At 37.3% G+C, this 21,198-nt stretch overlaps 1 protein-coding gene across 12 annotated transcripts in view; it reads right to left on the bottom strand.

The window, feature by feature from the left end:
• NFIB (nuclear factor I B) overlaps positions 1 to 21,198 on the bottom strand; it is a 148,379-nt gene that overhangs the window by 67,406 nt on the left and 59,775 nt on the right. For all 12 annotated transcript variants that reach the window (XM_058423988.1, XM_040089351.2, XM_040089361.2 and 9 more), the window contains one exon: positions 4,609 to 4,662. Coding sequence is in view for 11 of the 12 variants with exons in the window: in XM_040089351.2 (XP_039945285.1) it covers positions 4,609 to 4,662 (54 nt within the window). In the remaining variant the exon portion in view is untranslated. The remainder of the gene's footprint in view (positions 1 to 4,608; positions 4,663 to 21,198) is intronic.

A 21,198-nucleotide genomic window follows, 5' to 3' on the forward strand; every position in this document is an offset into this window, starting at 1 on the left:
AAAACAAACAACAAAACAAAACAAAACAAACTTCAGAGTTGGTGGTTTCACTTAGGTCTTCGTTAGAAGATGTTCCTAAAATAAAAATTCTGGAGAAAATAGAAGAGGAAAAACAATCCCAGGACAGTGAGGCTGGGGCTGGGATTTCAACTACTTATGCCTCATTCAGATTAAGGATTTTATGTCTAGGCAAATTCCCTGACAATATATTGTGGGTTATTGTGTATGAAGAAAATGAACCAATGGGGAGTAATGAAAAGCAAAGAGACAGAGACAATCTGTCCATCTCTTCACCTAAAAGTGTTACCCCATATAAATAATTTAATATTCATCAGCACACAGGCTCAAATCTGAGTTCTCTGTGTCCAGACTGATCTTGTAGATTCACAAAAATTTTCATGAAAATATTTTTTTATACCAGCTAAAATTGAATAAATTCTATCAAGAAAAAAATCCAAACAATTAAAAAATCTAGTGTTTGCCACTTGCTAGGAAACATAGCTCTAGCAACCTCTGAACTCATTCGCTTGGATAAAAGAAAAAATCTGAACACACTCATCTTCCCTCACCAAAAAAGTTCATACCTGTCTGTGTCGGGACAGCTAGGTTTCTTTTGTACTTTCTGAAAAGCTATCTGTAGTATTCCCTAGTGCTGGACCAAAATGGCTCCAAAATCTAGAAGTCATCCATAGAAAGAGACTGGTTGCAAGTTGTATGGCAAATTGAGTCTCCTTACTGTCCTATCAAGACAGCAAGTCCATCAATATTGCTATTTCTTACCCCTATTGTAGTCATTTAAAAAGGCTGTCTTCAAAGATCTGAGCAACATTGCAACAACTGGACACAACTGTGTTAATGCTGGCATATAAATCAAATCTGCTAAGTGGGAACCTCAAACCAATGGCAAGTAGCAAGAAGTCTTATTAATATCAAGTAGTTGAGGACAGCAGGCAGAAAGGGAAAGAGTAATAAAGCAAAGCAAAATCCAGAAAATCCTCACCTAGAAGAACTGGCTAGTAAGAACTCTATCTCTGAAGATCATATTTCTATGGTCAGGGTCAATATCATTAGCTTAATTACAGTTCTAGGTATTTTTCTCTTTTTACTCACCCTGTAATTGTCTTATGCTTAACAGATTAATTTCCTGAAAGATAATATCTTCTGCCTTCATTACATATCCTACCACACCACTGCTCATAATTCCAGACACATTTGGGAAGGCTTATTTTTTAGATTTTCCTAAACTGTATAAAAGATCTATGGGATTTCCAGGGGGCAACTAACAATGCAACATTACACCGAAACTGCCACACTAGGTTTAGCAGACAGCTCCAGCCATAGGTCAGAGCATTCTGAGCACAAAGTAGGAAACAAGACAGGCTTAAGTACTTTGGTTACATTTGGGTTTTAGTGGCTTGCTGCTGTTTGTTTTTTGTGTGCAAAAATATGAATATTTTCAAAATACTGATTAGGCGTGCCTCTATCTGTACACTGGGGCCTTTGTCATGTCCATTCCCTCTTTTAAATAATGTAGACTTTTAATAGTTAGAACTGTGCTAGTGCAGTACAAACTTTTAGATACCAGGAACTTGAAGGCTGATGCAGACAATAATAGCGCCCAGATTTTTCTCCTCTTTCAGTTCAATTCTGCTAATCTGTCTGGAACTTATTTAATAGTACCTGCAGAGAAGCAAAATTTACAGCCCAGCTCTCTGAAAAGCAATATTCAACCTTAATAAAAATATGTTAATATAAATATGTAATTTAAAATATATTTTATAAAATATATAATTCAAAGTTATTAAAAGGGCCCAAACAACTTAGAGGAGGATACCCCTGTATTCAGCTACAAAAGCTACATTCCACTTTCACCACAAACTACACCACAGTTCTTAATACTGCAGCGGGCTATCAAAATATTCAGTAAATTTTTAGGAATCTAGTGTAAAGAATTCCAACAAGTGCTCTTAATGTTCTTTTGTTTGGCAAAAGAAACTACCCTCTCTCCAACTTGTTAGGATAGCAAATTACAAGACACCGTAAAGAATGCAACAGTCTCGCCAAACCTATAAAAAAACCCTACTCTTAACACCAACAGCTTTGCCAGCCACCACTCAGTTTCCAGCATCCTCTTCCTTGGCAGTGTCTTTGTGAAGGTGGTGGCATCCAAGAGCTAACAGCACACATCCCTTGCCAGCATCTTGGCTTCTTGACATACAGGCACTGTATGAACAAAACATAATAGAACAACCTTCCTTGCACTACCACTTCACAGACTCCTGGCCTGGGACCGAAAACAAACCTCGTAGTGGATATCCTCCAGGGCTCTGAAAAAAGTGACTGTCTGTCTATAATAATAAGAATTGTGTGAAGTTTAGTAAGAAAGTATAGGACAGCAGTGTTTTTCCCAGAGAAGCTGAATGGCACGCAATTCCTTGTCATTCTCCTGCACAGCCCCAGAAGTCCTGTATTCTGCTGTCCCACAAACCACAGAACTTTTACTTTGCCAGGATAACTCCAGAACAGTATTACACAGGGAAGCTGAACAAAAATAGAAAATCATCCTCCAACAGATGACTTTCAATTATCCTTCTGTCTCTGCTTAAATAAAGGGTTTCAAGGGAAGCAAGGCACAGCTTCTATTTTCTATCCCCACTTGGCAGCAAACAAAAGGATAATACTGGCTGCAGTGACTCCAAATCATGAGAAAGTGTTATATTTAAGCAGAAAGTGTCATGATGAAATCAGTAACAGATTTATCTGCTTTCTATGTCCCTCCACCTTCTGAGACAGTGGAGTTTGTCAAATGTTACATCTCGATCCACAAGTCTGCCCACAAGAAAGCCTATACAGCTTGTCTGCTGCCTCTCCATGTCTCTGTTACCGGGAACAAAATTATTCATTACTGGAGTTAAGGCTGAAGACTGGAGAAACTGGACTCATTATAGGGTGTGAGCCTCACTAGTAAAATACGTACTTTTACCTTTCTATTCCAAATGTTAAATTGTACTTCAAAACCAGTGTTTTAAAACCTGTTGAAGGACAGTTGACCCTGTCTTCAGCTTCTCAAATGCAGAAGCTACAAAGAATCCTTCAAAATTACAAGTGGTAAGGTATGCATTCAGCTTTTCTTGCACTCACAGAGGTATTCTAAAAGCAAAATCTCTACAGCTAAATGGTCTAAGTTTCAAAAACTGTAATTATCCATAGTGAAACTTTTCATATTTATTTTATTAGTAGATTTGCTCCTTTGGCTTTTAAAGCCACTAATCTATATAATGTATGGCATTTAATGTATTTAAAAGAAAAATGAAATTTCACTCTCAATGTCCTTAACACAGATTTAAAAGAAACAGCATCACAGTCTCCAATCAAAACTGGTAAGTCTGCATCATCCCTTGAAGAAAAAAAAAATCATTTGCATTAGAGCTCAGAATGATGTTATTTGAATTTTTCTGTCCTTTTATCTCTAAAATATATCTGCTATCTTCAAGTATAAGTATCTGGGGTTTATATTACATGAATATGGCTTTTTGTATAAAGATCTTTGATGGTTTTCCCATTTTTGGATATTCACACGCAATACACATGACATATTTCACAAACAGAGAATACTTTGATCATATTCATACTGAAAAACTGTACAACCACAACGCAGACGGTTTATTCTAGTGTTGTAAGACAGCCAGAAAATATCCAAATATATGTTAACATCTCAGCAACAGAAAAATATGTCCTGGTCAGAATATGGTTCATTTTGGATTTAGAAGATCAAACTGAGTTAGTTGCACATACACACATCTTCTAAGGGCTAAAATGAGAAAATACAATGTGATAATGGTGGGTGGAGTCACTCCTTGGCCATTAAGAAGTGACAGTGTGTTTGTCACAGTTGTTTGTCTTACTCTGATAAAATTCATATGATGACAAAGTTTTACAAGATATACTAGCGCAGCCCAATTGATTAGAATGATGACTTCATGAAAATTCAAGGAACCTTCTGTCTAAACACACTGGAATGGCAAAGCCTGGGTTTGATTTTCTCTTGTATTTTTATTTTAAAAGTATCTTTGAAAGGACCATTTACACTAACAACTCTCTTGAAGGAATGTCAGGTGTCACTAGCCATGACATATTAACATGTTCAAAGACTGCTCTGAGCTGATACCAAAAAAATAATTTCAAATTAACACATTTGTAGTTTTTAAAGCACATATGAAAAGTAAAAAACTGGTAGCTCAGTCACAGAGTTTAGACATAGGTCAATTGTCTTTTCTCTGAGATGAAAGAAAAATGGTAGCATTGGAAGACTTTTATAAAAATAAAGTTTTTTGGGATCTTGTTTCCTTACTCTGCTACCCATCCCCACTTAAAAAATTCTAAAATCCATGAGATGAAAGAAAAACTCCTTAGATTAAATGAATGCTGGTGAAACTGCAATTAAGGCACTGTCAGTCTAGAGCAACTGAAGTACCACAGTTTTTCCTGATTATATTTATTTACCAGTGCAAGATAGTTGCTGACCAATTACACTCTCTTTAGCTATTATCAGTAGTACCATTGTTCTCAAACTATGTTAGATGCACATATTCTCAAACTTATATTTACCTGGAGGATTCTTGGCAGGATCATTGTGGCTTGGACTTCCTGGTTGTCCAGAATCTATAAAGAAATGAAAGAAATGTTTTAACAATTTGTTTTGCAAGTATCTTACAATCTTCTAATACATTCTAATAACTATTAAACTAATACTTTACTTTATTCTTTGAAGACTATTTCCCTGACTTTCTATCTGAAGCATTATCTAACAAACACACTGTCTGTAACCTATTCTATGGAGATGTAGAAACTTTGTGAAAGATGTGATGATCCTAATAAGTGGAACTTGGAGATCACTGAATAGGACAAGAGGAGTCACTCAGTTAAATACTCAAGTTGTAAACACATTTATAAGGGTACCTTTTCATTCCCTTTCCCTCCATCCCCCAAATATAATATTGGATAATGAGCAGAGGTAATTTCTTCTCAGGCAATGACCAGAAAGACACACTGGATCAGGTAACTAGTAGTGCTTGCAGTGATGAGGCTTATTGCTTTAGTCTTTCCTTAAAGGACAAAGTCCTACATTGCTTCCACAGACTCATGACTGCAATGAGGATATGACACTGTTTCAATACAATATGGTCTTTGTGTTCCTAGCCTGTGAGAACCGCTTTTGTGAAATTAAGATTATGTAATGTAAAAACTGACAAAACTCAAACACTGTAGCCTTCAAATTGTGTTCTTTTCATTATGCATGCACCAACTGAATCAAGAGGAGAATGTAACTTTAAATTAATACTACAAATAATAAATTATATCCTTGTTCATAAAAACAATTTCTTTTAAAATATCTACTTTTCTCTGTATTCCCACATCAATAATATAACAAAACCCTGCTCCACTGAAAGAAATTAACAAATATATAAAAAATAAAAAATGCAGAGAGGAAGAAAATAAATGAAGCACCACTATTTTTTCCACATATGGGCATCTAAAATGGAGCTGGTTTAGAGTCTGAATAAAAAATACTGATTTTCCTAAATGTAGTGGTGTTATTAATAGCATAAGACTACCAAAATCTTGCATCATAGCACCATAGAAACTGCTACCACTAAATGAATTCCAGATGAATGCAGAGCTGTTGAATGTGTTGCTGCTTGCAGTGCCCAAATTAAAGGGAAGGAAAAAAAAAAAAAAAAAAAAAAAAAAAAAAAAAAAAAAAAAGAGAGAGAGAGAGAGAGAGAGAGGGAGGGAGAAAAGAAGAAAAGGTTTTATCAAAAAATATTTTCCCTTCAATAAATATTTTTCCTTCAATTACCATTACTTCTTCTTATAGCTAATGTAGTCCTCAGCTTAGAATGAGAGATTCCCTTTACCTGCTACAAGGAGTTCATTAAAATCTGTTACCACCTGTTATGCATCTTCATAAACAAAGCTTGACTCATATGTCTCTCAAACACTTTAAGTTAACACCAGCTTGATTCTACAGAAGACGTTAACTGAGATGGAAATCCTTTTCACAGCTCAGGTTCTACTAAGCTGATCTGAATGGCAGTTATCCCAAGATACATACATCTGGGTAGCTACCTGTGTACTGGAATTCCACAGCACATGTGAAACTCAGTTCCAATGGTGTTAAAAAACCTAACTTTTCCAATACTGAATTAAGCCACAATTGTACACAATAAAATGCACACTGAATATGGAATTTCCGGGAAATTTCATCTATCTTCTTCAGCCTTGGGCAGGAAATATGAATGGCAAGGCTATGAGCTGAACTTACTATGGTCTGGCACCTGGGTGCTCTTAGGAGTCCTATTGTGCAGCACAGTATGCAGCCATTCAGTATGTCTGGTTCTTCACGTGATATGATACTTCCCTTAAAAGAATTCATCAAGATAATTTGAAAACTTAATCAGCTACAAGAAATGCTAAAAATCTATTGTTTCTCCACATATGGACCAATTTGTGGAGAACTGTCCCTTTTCCTGTGTGAATTAGATGTTCTTCTACTAGACAATCTTTGATTCTGTAAGTCAAACATACTACTATTTAAATTCAGATTATTAGAGAGAATTAATTTTACACAGTAATGGTCCAAGTGTAAAACTATTGCAGATGTGTGGCAAAATGAAGTGTCAATTTGGTAGTAGATAAATCAAATACAGTTTGAACAACATAGTTTCAGGATCACAGATATTTGATATTTCCCTGTTAAAATCCACAAAAAATAAGCACAAAGTGAAGTAATTTTTTTAGATCTTGCACAGCAATTTGCTTTTCTAGTTTCTTGATTCAGGATTTAAAGATTAATGGCAGTTTAAACAATTTTTATTATAATATGAAATTTAGTTGTTATTATTATTATTATTATTATTATTATTATTATTATTATTATTATTATTATTATTATTGGGATAAGAAGTTGGCTATGTATTATAATATTCCAGTCAGACTTCACTTTGGGTTTTGTTAACTAGTCCATAATCATGGCTCTTATATATTCATTCTCAGTCTCTGTTTTCAGAGATCTCAACAAGATTTTGGAAAGCAAAGGATTACTGAAGTAGAACATGAGAAGGAACTTATCTCAGCCTTCACTAAATGCAGTGGAAAAATCAAAGGATTTTATTTTGTATGAGTGCATCAGGGTATGGAACTGTGCACTTAAAACACAGCATCTGATCCTCAAGGTAAAAGACACAGACTTGAGATGGGCTGTGATGATCCAATTCTCTTACAAATGTCAGTAATTATAAAAGCATTCTTCTGTTTTAATTGGATGCAAATAGTTTTGCAAAATACAAAAGAATCACAGCCATTATAGGATTAAATTATATTAATAACTTCATATAAGAAGAACACTGAATGAACAGATACATTGGAGCAATGATGTTCTAAAAGAGGGAGTAAGAGGCATTTTTGGGAAGCTGCAGAAGCTAAAAAAGAAAAAGACATGTTAAAATAATTTAAATCTTTCTTTGTCCTCATCTGTACAAGATCACTAATTAACAACATGAGCCCTTTCTTCCAGAGTGATGGAGAAAGACATAAACCAAACTCATTGTCTGTCTAGCTGGATTTACATTCAATTGTCCCAGCAAATAACTGTTACACAATCAATCAATCAATCAATCAATCAATAAATGCACAAATAAATAAATAAATGCATAAATAAATAAATTTTTTAAAAAAAAAATTAAACCACTAAAAGAAAACCCAAACCCCAAGCAACTTCATGAGCTAGAAGCTGGATGAAAAGATACACAACAAGAAACAAATAAAGCCTCATCATGTTTATGCAAAGAAACTGAAATTTTCATAATTTTCATTTAGGTAGCTCCCAACTGTAAGTTCTCTTTGTTTCGTTGTAGTTGTTGATCAGGGGCAAAAGGTCGCCTACACATACCATATCCACAAAATGTCTTTCATGTGCACTTCACAGCTACAGTAACACATGTGCTCTGCTCTTTTTGGTGCTGACTTATACAACTTATCTTTTATAATATATTCTGTCATGATGAACTGTTTATATGAAAGAGGTTCAAGCCAGACTTTACTTTTAACAGGTCATGTAACCCTGATGCACTTTATGTATAACTTGTCAATATTTAGCATGGCTATATCCAAGATATTCGAAGTCTATATCAAATTGCTCTTGCTTCTAGGATACTGTATGAAAGGATGAGTCAAGAAGCTGACATATATTTTACACTTGATTTTTTTCCTATGTTTTCATTTCCAGGGGATTGATCGCAATGAGCACCTGTGAGCGCAGCCAGATGACTGCTGAGGCCTGCTTGAAGTGAGAAAATTAAGCTTCTATTTTCCCTGTGGTACGCTAGGAAAAATCTTGGTTTCATAAGGCAGAGGAACATAAACATAAGCTGGTTTGCCATATAGCAAAGGATGGCATATAGCTCTCTTCTTTTGCTCTCCTCCTTTCCTCGGCAAGCAGGAAAGACACCCATGCCAGCAAAGCCAAGCAAGTAACATTGTTTTCACCAGCTTCCTGAAGGATATTTAGAATTGCTCATCTCAATAGCCTAACCTTTCACTTTTCAGCTGACAAGATACTCTCTCTAAAAAGCAAGTTGCTACCATCCTTATGCGCCATCCTATACAAGAAATTTTGTCTTTAAGGCTCTCTTTTAGAGCATTATATCAAAGGCATTGAAAACAAGTAGCAGCAGATTCTGTTAAAATACAAAAATACTTTCTAGAGACATGTCTTAGGGAAATAAGTAGATTGTCCACAGGCAACGCACTAACAAAATAAATTCTCTCAGTGGTTTCAGTGAACACATTTCTATTTGCCACCGGCTATGAGGACAGCTTTTGATCAGCCTCAGCTGATTTCAGCAGACAGACACTAATTTAATCATTCACCAACAGGTAAATACCTCCTTGCTCTTTGACAGTCTCTGATTTTGGTATGAAGGACAAGGGACTACAGAGATGTGGCCATCATCAAACCATATATGATGTTGCTCAAACTTTCACATTCATATACAGCCAGTTGACAGAGTCACTTTCATGAACAAGAATCACAACTACCTTTCAGACTGTCAAGACTTTGTCATCTGACATCACTGGTTGTATGGTTGTATCCCTGAAAATCACAGGATCACGGTTTACCATAGTATGGTAGATATGGGTAGTGTGGTAACTGGGGATGTCTCCCACTAAGACCCTGCCTAATCAGTTCTTGCTCTCTCAAAGACTCTCAGAATACCCATAGCAAAGAAAAGTAAGGAAATTTAACCATAAATTTCCTCTTCTCCAAAGAAAATAATATGAACAACAAAAATCCATTAAATATATATATAAAAATAATTTCATCCCTGTACTTTAAATCATTACCTTTACTTATTATTACCCTAATTTTACTACATAACTACCTTTTACTGCCTATACTATTCTGCCTTGACAAACCAACTGATTTGTTTGACAGACTTCCCAAATATTTGTAACAATTTCATTTTGTAAAAGCAGTGTCTTTCTTTGTGTAGTCTTTCTCTGTGTAGTCTGTGTAGTCTCTCTATCTAACAATAGAGAATAGTTGTACCATTTTAATAGCATTATTCACAACAAACCTGGTGATAGGACAGCTAATTTATGGTATAAACAAGCTAATTGGTTTAATGCATTATCCACTGAAAAGTGGATAGTATTCACTGGAAGGCTGCTATAAACATAGAAATGCTAGTGTTGCCCGTGTTCTCATAAGTATGTTAGTTTGAGGGGGGATTTATTTTTCACATTTTCATAGATCACTACACCCTATTCAAATACTTCTCCAGAAAATTTTAGCTCTCTGATGTCCTCTGTTAAAATGTCCACCGCCACCCATTTTTTTGGTAGAGCACAAGTCCTGTGAGAACTTCTGAGGGAGCTGGCGTTGCTTAGCTTGGAGAAAAGGAGGCTGAACATTATTGCCCTCTACAGGAGGTTGACAGGAGGTTGTAACCAGGTGGGGTCAGTCTCTTCTCCCAAGTACCAAATGATAAAACAAGAGGAAACAGCCTCAAGTTGCATCAAAGGAGGTTTAGATGTGACACTAGAAAAAAATTCTTCACCAGAAGATAGCCAGCCATTGGAATCAGCTGCCCAGGGAAGTCAGGAAATCACTTTCCATAGAGGTATTTCACAGACTTCACAGACCTACAGATGTGACAGTTAGGGACTTTGTTTAGTGGTGGGCTTGGCAATGTTAGGATTATAGCTGGAATTCAAGATTTTAAAGGTCTTTTTCAACCTAAAGGATTCCATGACTATATGTCTCTAAAGAGATATGGTATGAAGCACATACCACAAAGGAGGAAGGAGCACCATTAAAAAAAAAAAAAAAAAAAAAAAAAAAAAAAAAAAAAAAAAAAGGTAGGCCTTCACTATGGGAGAGACATGTTTGCCCTTGCATCTTTTCCCAACAGTATATACTTGCTAGCAATATGTGCTAATGACACCCAGACTGGAAACATCCACAAAACTGAATCAGTGACTTCTTTTAAAAATGTTGTTCTGCAACCCTTACGGTGCAACACCTGTCTCTGTATTCACAAACCAGCTCTGCTATTCCACTGGGTAACTATATAAAGGGCTAGTCCTATATATGCTTTTATTGTGCTTCATATTCATACAACTGGTGGTAAATGAGCAGCATAGAGAAGGTACCCAGGAGGCATGGTTGGGACCTCTCAGGAGACCAGTGCAACAGGAGCTACCACGAGCTACCCTGAGGGCTGGATGTGGTGATCCTTTACAGCTAGGTTTCATCAGCACCCATGTGTTGCACCAGTACCTGTAACATTGTCATAAGCTCTTTACATCAAAAGAGTGCTGCTATCTAACGTTCACCTACCTGGAAAAGGCAGCAGAGAATGGAACTGACTGCTCACCCCAGAAAGCTAAGGTGTCTGTTGGTGCTGGTACCTAGGCTTTAGCCCAAGCAGGCATATCACTTCACAAAGCCTTCAGGGCTCAGGCCATGGACATGCTTCTGCTGAGGATAGTCAGCAGAGGCTGGGATCAGTTTTCATTTTAGTTTAAAATTTTTTGCTTTGGACTGGGGACACAGCAAGAGCTACTAAGCCATCAGCTGACCCATTTCACCACATGCCCCCATGCCCTCCCACCCCAGAAAAGCTCTCCTATGGCCAACATATCTGGGTGAAATGCACTGTCTCTGCCACTGGAGGAGCAGCCCCACACCTGGGTTCATCCCGGCAATGCCAGTGCCATGTGGGCTGACAGTGAGATGGAGCGTGATGGGCTGAGGCCAGAGCCCAACGGGTCATGGCAGGCTCCCTGCTTCACCTCCCTTTTTATCAGCAGATCTGCCTCTGCCAAATCACCAACAGGCAATTGTCAAGACTGTTAACTTTCCTTCAGAGCATTTTAATTAGGTGGATAAAAAATGGTAATTAAATAACATTACATAATGTGTTTCTGATTTGTAATCTCATTTAAATTAAATAACTGACTCAATCCTTGTTTAGTTTTTAAACTGCCCTAGTTAAGAAGTGGAGGTCTGTGAGTAAATTCAGTTTTTATACAGTTGAAATAAATTCAAGAACCTTGAAGCACTTACACACGCACAACCGCACACACGCATACTTTTGAATTAAGAAAAGGGTTACATTTTTTCATGGCCTGAAACAAATATTTCCTATACCTCATAATATTAGCTGAGCTCTTTTTTGACATGTACATTTAGAAGAGATTTACATAGGTATCAAGCCACATGTGGATGAATGTGAAAGAATGACATTTCTTTCCAAAAGTTGCTGGATTCAGTAGGAAGAGATGAGATATGAATGCTTAATTTTCTCCATCTGGAGGCTGCTGTGGATACTACTATAGTCAGAAATATTCAGAAGTTGGTTTTGGAAACCAAGAAGACCTTTTACATTATGTTTCATAAAGGCTTATTTACTGATTCTTCAGAAAATCAAAAGCAAAATGTAGAACACAGTGGAAAATTTGTTGTGATATTTAGGGAAGGAAGAAATTATATGATAGACAATATTAATTTAAAACTTCATATTTACAAGCAAATAATAGGAATTTCCTTGTATATACCTTCAGCTAAATAATAACTGTCCACTTTATTCTGTTCTTTAAGACAGAATTGACCCTGATGTATATACAATGTACTGAGATCTTGTTGGGGGTTAGATTTGTTCCTTTTTTGTCTTAAAGAATTTTTCCCCATAAGTTACTAGGAAACAAAGTGTTGATACTTAGAGGGACTTGACTAACACAAAAAGATGTGGCTGGGAGGGAGACAATCACACGAAGTTTGGGGGAGGGAAAAGGACAGGGCTGGGGGAAGCTGAGAGTTCCCTTCCTGCTCTTGGCATCGGAGAGGATGGTCGGGCAGCTGCTTGCTGCGTGAGGAGGCCACTGTTAACAGAGGGTCCAATCCTGAGAATTCTACCATCATCCATCATCTGCAAGTGTGCCCAGGAATTTGGAACCCCCTTCGGCTGCCCTGCTGGAGCTGGGCCAGACCTGCCCAGCTGTCACAACTTCTTCAGCACTGCTCACTTTGCCAGGACACACCCCTCCTTTTCCTGCCGGGACATTCCCCGTTTGCCTGCTGGGGACCCTCACCGTTCCAGCCACCAGCCCGGGAGTTTCCACCGTTCCAGCTTGGTGCTCTCGGGGTCCCAAGGGATCAAACTTTGTGAGACAAAGCCCCTCGAGGTTCCTGGTTCTGTTTATCATAAATGCTGTAGTTGTTGTTTGTTTGCCTTGTTATATTTACTAGTAAAGAACTGTTATTCCTTTCCCCATAGCCCTGTCTGAAAAGCCTCTTTAATCTTCTAAATTATAATAACTTGGAGGGAAGGGATTGGAATTCCCCATTCCTAGAGAGGCCCCGCCCCTCCCTAGTAGATACCTGTCTTTCAAACCAAGACAGATCTTTACAGAATCACAGAATCAATTAGGTTGGAATAGACCTCTGAGATTATTGAGTCCAACCTATGATCAAATTCCACCTTGTTAGCTAGACCATGGCACTTAGAGACAGATCCAGTCCTTTCTTAAACACCTGCAGGGATGGTGACTCCATCACCTCTCTGTGCAGCTCATTCCAGTTTCTAATGACCGTTTCTGTGATGAAATTCTTCCCGACATCCAATCTAAGCCTGCTGCATGGATTCTGGTTTCAGGGAAGCCAATGTAGATTTTACCAGTGAGTCCCATGCAATTAGGATTTCATTTTCTGTTGAACTGTGGAGCAGTAAAGCAAAAAGAGTACAGGGAGATAAAACTCACATTTCCACTACATAAGACAATATTCTTAGGCCAGGTATAATGATGACAGGACTAAGAAAAAATCAGTGTTGTTAACACGAGCCACAGACAAAGGCCATTAAAATCAATGAAAAGTTGTTCCAGCAAGTTTTGAATGAGGCACTTTATGGTAAATTACAGTTTCAAAGAACAAAAAAAAGCATAGTTCAGCAAATACTGTAGGACAGATCTGCATTTTTTTTTTCTTCCAAATGCATTACATTCTCCACTAAATCATACAGTAAGAAAAGACAAATTCCCCAAGCCATTCAGAAATGTACAATCGTACGCTACTTAACTTACTTCTAAGACACATGGGGTATAAGGAGCGCCATAGTTCTGTGGATCCGCAAGTAACACATTTTTTTTATCAGAGATCTTTGTGAAAACAACAACTCAAATGGAAGTATATACACGTTCTTTATAAAGTGGGTTTAATTTCATCTGCTGTAATCTAAAAGTTCATAGACGAAATATGCACCACTTTGCCTATCCGTATTCACACACACACACACACAAAAAATTTAAACAAACTAACCATGACAAAAGAAAGATTAAATCTATTAATGGGCACTAAGTGGGTAATATACAATAACTGGCTGAGAAAAATCATAGCTTTTTGTGCTAATTGTTCAAAGTTTGATTGTAATTGTACGTGTGCTCACAGGCACCATGTTTATACATAAGTTCATAACAAATGATGAGAAAGTACTGAAGTGATAGTGATAAAAACATTATGACCTACGAATTAGTTTTCTCTCTACTTCAACATTTTACAATAGATAAAAATTAGAAATACTTAGTCATATGCTATGCCCCAGGAGAACTTAAAATGTAGAGCTGTATGCTGTATGAGCTACTCAGTTTGGGGTTTGGGCAGCAATGTTCTGCAAATAAATGCAAAGAATTATTTTTAAAGCATAAAAGTTAAAAAGAAAAAAAAATATTGGTTTAAACCATGTAAACCATGACTTTCAAGTTTAAAACAGATCAATTTTCAAGAACATTTTTCCCACAGTTCCTCATCTCCCTACTAGCAACAGTACTGCTGTTGCAGTCATATTGGTTAAAAGCTATTTAAAAAGTATTAAATCCTATTTGATCATACTATTTTGTGCGGGCCCAACTTAACTCTGTAGTTTTGTGGCTAATATCACAAGGCAGCATCTGTTTTGAAACTCTATAATTTTCACTGGATATTACACGTCACTTCTTTTAAGTTCTCTGATTTCTAATTTTCCTAACTTTCTAATCATCTATGTAGGTGAAATCCCCTGACAGGAACTATTGTGCCTGATAGGTTCAATACCAGCTGCAGTATTGATTTTAAAATATGCCTGTCCACTCAGTATACAGCAGAATTTGATTTTGCCCTTCCAATTTTGTTTTCTTTACAAAAACTGGCACATGTCCTTGCAGTACCTAGTGGTACTATATACTTGAAAAAAGGATACTACTTTTTATCTAAAAAACAGATGCATGGATACAAATTCCAAGATTTTAATTTTTATTGCTTACTAGTTGGTGGGGGTTTTTTGCATGACTAAAAATTGAGTGTTAATTAAGGGGGGAGTCAGGGAGGAGGATGAGGGAGAACAAAAACCCTGACTCAAATTCTTGCTGCACCTGGTAATTTGTCTGTGTCTTGAATACTATTTAACCATCCACTGTTTCTAAAGCTTATTTTCTTACTATTACTCTGTCACAGCAGGACCTTGAGAAAGGTATCAAGACTGGTTTGGTCTGCAGCTATAAAAAAAGCCTTTGGAGTTAAAAAACCTTGTACACATTTATTGAAAATATATCAGAAACTCAAATTTCAGTCTGTGTATAAAACAAAAGGAGCCGTACCACTAAACAGCTCCAACATATGAAGCCAGAATGAATAATCTTGGATATTCAACATGTCTACTATAACTGCAGTTTCAGATTCTTACTGAAGACCCTTTAATACTTAAAAAACAACTTTCTACTAACTAAATATATAAAATAAAATTCAGTCCAAATAGAACTTTCCATTTTAATAACTATTCATATTTATGTACCTCTGCATATACATGTGCATGTGCAGAAATTATAAATACATATAGATGCAGGCTTATCTTACTTATATAGTTTTGGGCTTTGAGAAGGGGGAAGTCTAATGGGTTAAACATGTTGACTCTCTTGTGCACTACTGAAAGAACAGAAATAAATGTGAACAACAGCACTTTCACAATAGCATTCCTTACAGAAATATTCAAGATTTTTCAAAAAACTTTAGAGCAAAAATAGCCACTTCATACTTGCACTGCCCTTCTTCTGTGAACAATACTACATATTTTCGCTCTTGTGCACCCATATAGCAGGTTCAAGATTCAGTTTAATACCTTATATGTATTCAAGCTCCTTGGCAGCTTCGTTTTACTGAAAAAATGGGTTAAAAACATCTGACTTGAAGGAGTTAGGTGAGACACAATGTACTGCACAATAGCTCAGCTGTATGCACTGAAATTATGGCAGACCTTTTTATGACTGATTTCAAGCATATGACAATACTCTAATGGAAACTTGTAAACTCAGATTTTGTTTTACCTTCCCCCCTTCTGCCTATCTCTCCCTGCTCCACGCAAATACACCACACACCTTGTGTGATTCTGAAATGAGAACATTATTATAGCTCCCTTTTTCAGCCCAGCCTTCTTTTGGTGTGGTTGTTACCAACTCCAGAGCAGTGTAAAGTCAAGTAGTCTGTGCTGCTTGAGCAGTTTAAAATGATTTCAGAAAAGTGTGCAATGCCAAGTCTAGACTTCATTCACATCAGCCTCAGTTCAGGCTTCCATGTAGTTGCAAGAATTTCTGTTGATATGCAGACCAATTGGTTAGTTTGACATTAAATTTTACACTTACGAGCTGTTGTCTTAAGGAAATCTCCAAAGCCCCAAAATGCCTTTATTCTTTCAAGCAGTGTTCTGGGAGCTCTTGTACCTCTGAATAACAATTGTATCCCTTAATGTCCACTTAAAGTGAATCATGAACAACAAAAGAGCATTTTCAGGACAGCAGTATGATATCAGTAATGGTAAGAACATGAGAAAATACAATTCTCACATGAAATTCACCTTGGCCTAGGGCTGTGTTTCTCCACCCAGAGGGTGTGACTGACAGGCAAGCATTGAAGAAGACCCACTTATAAGTCACACATCACACTTGTAAAAAACAAACAAAAAAAAAAAACCAAACCAAACTAAAACAAACAAACAAAAAATGGCACTGATCTCAGGACACAGAACAGCAGCACAGTTAAGTCTGCTGGTCAGCAATCCTCCCAGATTTCTTCCCCCCCTCCCCCACCTCTTGCAAAAGCGTGAAGCTGCACCATATCAATAGACATTTTTCATATGATGCTGTTCTGTTCAACATTCTGGCCCACATTCACTTCCACATGTGGAAGGAGAACTATGGTGTATGACATACCTGCAGTAGAGAAATGCAACATCAAAGTTGGTAACAGAAGCACTCTGCCAGCAGCAAAGCAGTCCCCAGAAACCAAGCATAGACCAGCACACTGTTTGCCCAGTTTTTCTAAAGTGATTCTGGCATTAGTCTTCCTACATACACAATTTCTAAAATTAGATCTGTGTAACAACATTAAAGCACATTCCAGATCAAGTCAGTTTGTCTGCTCTAAGCCTAAAGCCCTGTGTCCCCCCAGGAAACATTAGCAATATTGTATGGGCCCTTTCTTCTGTTTTAATCAAATGAACAATGAAATCACTTCCATACGCATAGCTGTTGATAACAGCATGATGTAAGCATTCAGGAGATGGAAACAGCCCATGAAGGCAGATAGCCATGACAGTAAGAATAAAAGTAAAGTTTTATATCAAGTTTAGTCTCGAGGTTACCACATATTGTTAGACAGTATATGACTATATATAGGAGACAGCCTAGAAAACATCATCCTAGGAAGACTGTTAAGCTTGAAAATCTACAGTGTTTTTCATATAGCACTTGGCTCAGTTACAGCAAGTGGACATATCTTTGCAGAGTTCTCACCTACACCATTTCAAGCAACTCAGCACAGCCCAACATTAAGTTCAAGCAGAATACAGTCAATCACATGAGGTTCTCTCAGCAAAGGCATGTATCCACACCAAAAGGATAACTGCCTTCAAAAATGTATTAGCATAAGTCTATTTTAATAAGCTGCAGATAGAAAAAATGTAATCAGTGTCTTACAGCATTACCAAAAATACCCCCCAAAACAAACAAACAAACAAACAAACAAAACAAAAAAAAAAACAAAAAACCAAACACTGTACTAAACACACATTTTAAAAAATCACAGGTCAAAAAAATAACAGTTATTAAGTTATAAAGCATGAAAAAAGAAGTGCATTTATTTTAAGGCAGAACAAGCTAAACTCTCTGGACTGCATCTTTCCATGAGATTAGTAGGGGAGAGTGACAGAATACTGATATATTTTTGCACATGTGCAGCTGTCCACAAGCAATATTTGACCCTAGAAAGGGCACAGTTACCCGATTAAAGATACTGGCAGCTCCATTTACCCAAGATCTAGGTCTATAATTAACTTTAGGCATACTTTATTCTTAAAGATTTACTGTATTGTTAAATGGTTAAAGATTTACTCTGAGATAACTTGTAACCACTTGTATGAATGCATTCTTTTCACTATCTTCTCTTTGCATGGTTTCTCTGCCTTCCTTGTGCTACCACCATATGCCCTGGAATATTTTTCAACCCTGCAATTTTTGTGGTGTTCAGGAAAAGACTGTTAGTTAAACAATGTCAAACCAGTAAGAGTTGTACAGGTTCCTTGCTCATCTGAATGAGAGACAATCCAACGCTGCTTATTATGAAAGGCCTGTTGCTGTAGGTATCCTTTATGTGTTGTTTTACTTTGCTTCCCATCATTACTTTAAAGAAACACCTTCTCCTTAAGGGTGTGTAGGGTAGAGGAGAGGCTGAGAGGATGATAAGTGAGCAGTTTCCTTTGAAGTCTGATTGAAATAGTAAGCTGTGCTTTGCAACCTGGGCTTTGATGAATCAGCTGAACAAAAATCTTACCCTACAACTATGTAATTTTAAAACCCGTGGTCAGCAGTCATTTTGCATTTAAGGCTACTTAGTGTTTAGTTTAAAACCTGGAGTTTAAAGCAATAGACAAATATCATTATCATGGTAAGAAACATTAGAGGAACAGAAGTGGTAGATATGTTTTTCTGTTTCTGTCTCACAAGGTGAGGAGAGGCTTAACCACAATCAGGAAAACTAATTTTATTCTGGAAAAAATATATAAAACCATGCAGTTCAGGAGTTTTCAGATTTATTTTGATTAAGTATAGCTTCTGTTCAGCTACAAACTTATTATTAGACTCTTCCAATTATAAATATTACAGAAAGCCTAATTTTCTTAGTGGTTACAATAGGGTTAATGTAGCTGTTGATCCAACTGCATACATCTGTAGTACTAAATTCCAAAGGAACTTGACTCCTAAATATAGCAAAACAGCAAGAGTAACCAAAACCAAGTTGGGTGAGGAAGGGGAGAGACATAAATTCACAAAACCAAAACCATAAATTCACAAAACCCAAAAGGTTTTTGTATCTTTAGCACTTGGAATTCTACAAGAGGGATCTTAAGAAAGGTTCAGGGCTCCCTGCCTCCATGAGCACTTTGTAGAACTATAATCTATACTCTCTTTTGCAAAAATTTCTCTGTATGCCTGTCTCAGCTATGTGCTCTGTGCTTTCCATTTAGCCGAATACAGAAGAATAGAAGGGAAATATAAATGTTGGCATAGGTGATTTCAAGCCTTAGTTGTTTGACCTTTTTGTATAAGCTTTTGGCAGGCATCTGCAAACTTGGCAAGAAGAATGCAGGCCAGGCCAGAACAAAGATGAAGACAGGAAGCAGAAAGCTGGCCATGTCTCCTTGGCAGTCATCATTGTAACAGGGTGAAAAAACATGCTGTTGCCAAACCAGAAACAGTGGGGGAAGCCCAGATAGTTGGCAAGTCACATACGGCTGGATTGTGCATCCTAAACACTAAATGCTTGATAAACTGAAGTGCTATACCTAAGCCTAATCTACTTAAACTCTTTTCTGCTTTACAGAGGAATACTTCATTTTCCCTTGTTTATGTGTTTTCTAAAGAACTGACATAGCACTATTACTACCATCTATGGGTGGCAGGGTAAAATTTTGCTGCCACTGTATGAGAATAAGCTTTCAGCGTATTTCTAAAGAATCCTCTAGGACACTGCTAGAGCATGGGATCCCCTCCACACATGTCCCTGTTTTGCCCCCAACCCCCACTCGTGAGGATCCAAGCTTTCAAGTACCCTCAGGATGCATTGGCTGCTGACTGTCTGTTGTGGCACACTGCTTTAATCACTTTGAAACAGTTTCTTTTAAATCCCTGCCGTATCGGCTGAGCAGTATTATTTCACGTCCAGCATTTGCCCAAACATTATGCAAACATTCAGCTTCAAACCCAGGCTGAGAAAATGGCTTTGGTTTTGCATACTCCCAAACACCTGAACAAAGGGAGGTTGTTTTGGGCTTTTCTGTGGGTACCACCCTGGGCACAGAATTGAGTAGGACACTTCCAGCCCTGTGCTCTGCAGATTCCTGCTGGCTTTTGCAACCTGGGACAGGGTAGCAGTGGTGCTCATTGCCTCAAAGCAAGAGGTGGGAACATTGCCAACATGTGCAGAGGGAGAAATCCTACAGACGTTTCCTCCATTAGTCAAGGTTTCTTGCACTTACAACGGACCACAAATTTCAAAGGGAACACGACAGAGTGTGGCATGTGGTCCCGCTATCCAAGAAGGTCTGGCTCCCTGCTAGAGTGGTACAAATCACCTTGTGCCAACCCCAGCTGTTTATGAGCCTTTTTCACAGAGAAAAAATAAAAGGGCTATTTTGTCCCCAAATATCACCCATGGTTTGGTAAAGCCTTGGGAAGGGAGGCAACAGGGGGGATTGTATTTATACAGACCTTTATTTACCAATAATCCATTAAGATACTGTTTTTGAAGATGACTGATAAACAATCTCTTTGTAGGTGTAGAATGTATTTCGCACTGCCTTTCACATGTTTCATTCCTGTGGCCAGGCTTTTACTATCTTGATTACATGTTATTTTAACACAAATGAATTACCAATGCATAATTTTTTAAAATGTTGATTCTGCCTTTGGGCCATGATCAGCATTCTCACAGACTCCCATGGCCAAATAAAACAGAGATACTACTAATCATAGTCCTTTGCCACCAAACTGAATTATTACTGTTCATGAAAAGGCCAAATTCCATTAAAAAGTTTCATACTACTCCCAAAACCTCTCTGTTCTGTTCTGTAATTATATTCTAATCACAGCAACAATGCTGAACCACTGTGTTCCTAATAAATGCGAGAGCACTTGAGAAAAACAGGTAATTCCAATTTATCAGCAAAATTGATTGATTGATTGATTGATTGATAGAAAGTAAGATGACTATAAATTTAAAGCAATGATCACTTCCTACAATAGGAGTGTAAGAAAATGTTTTATGATCATTCAGGACAATAAATTGTTTTGAATTCCTGCAGTAAACAATTGTATGGGATCCCATACATAAACTATATTCCTTTCTTCACAGCTAATCTTTATAGCTCAACAGAGATGGAATTATCCTTACAACTATGTCCTGGCTTATGCTGTTAAGTGTTTAGCATCTGCTGTTGATGACCTTCTGTCCTAGAGTGACTTTATCCTCAGCTGTCTGTCCTGTTTGTGCTTATATTGAATTCTGTGCCTTTCTGATGGCCTTCCAGTCACATTTACAACAAACTTTCTGGA

This window comes from Hirundo rustica, chromosome Z (assembly GCF_015227805.2).
Source record: "Hirundo rustica isolate bHirRus1 chromosome Z, bHirRus1.pri.v3, whole genome shotgun sequence".
Lineage (NCBI taxonomy): Eukaryota > Metazoa > Chordata > Aves > Passeriformes > Hirundinidae > Hirundo > Hirundo rustica.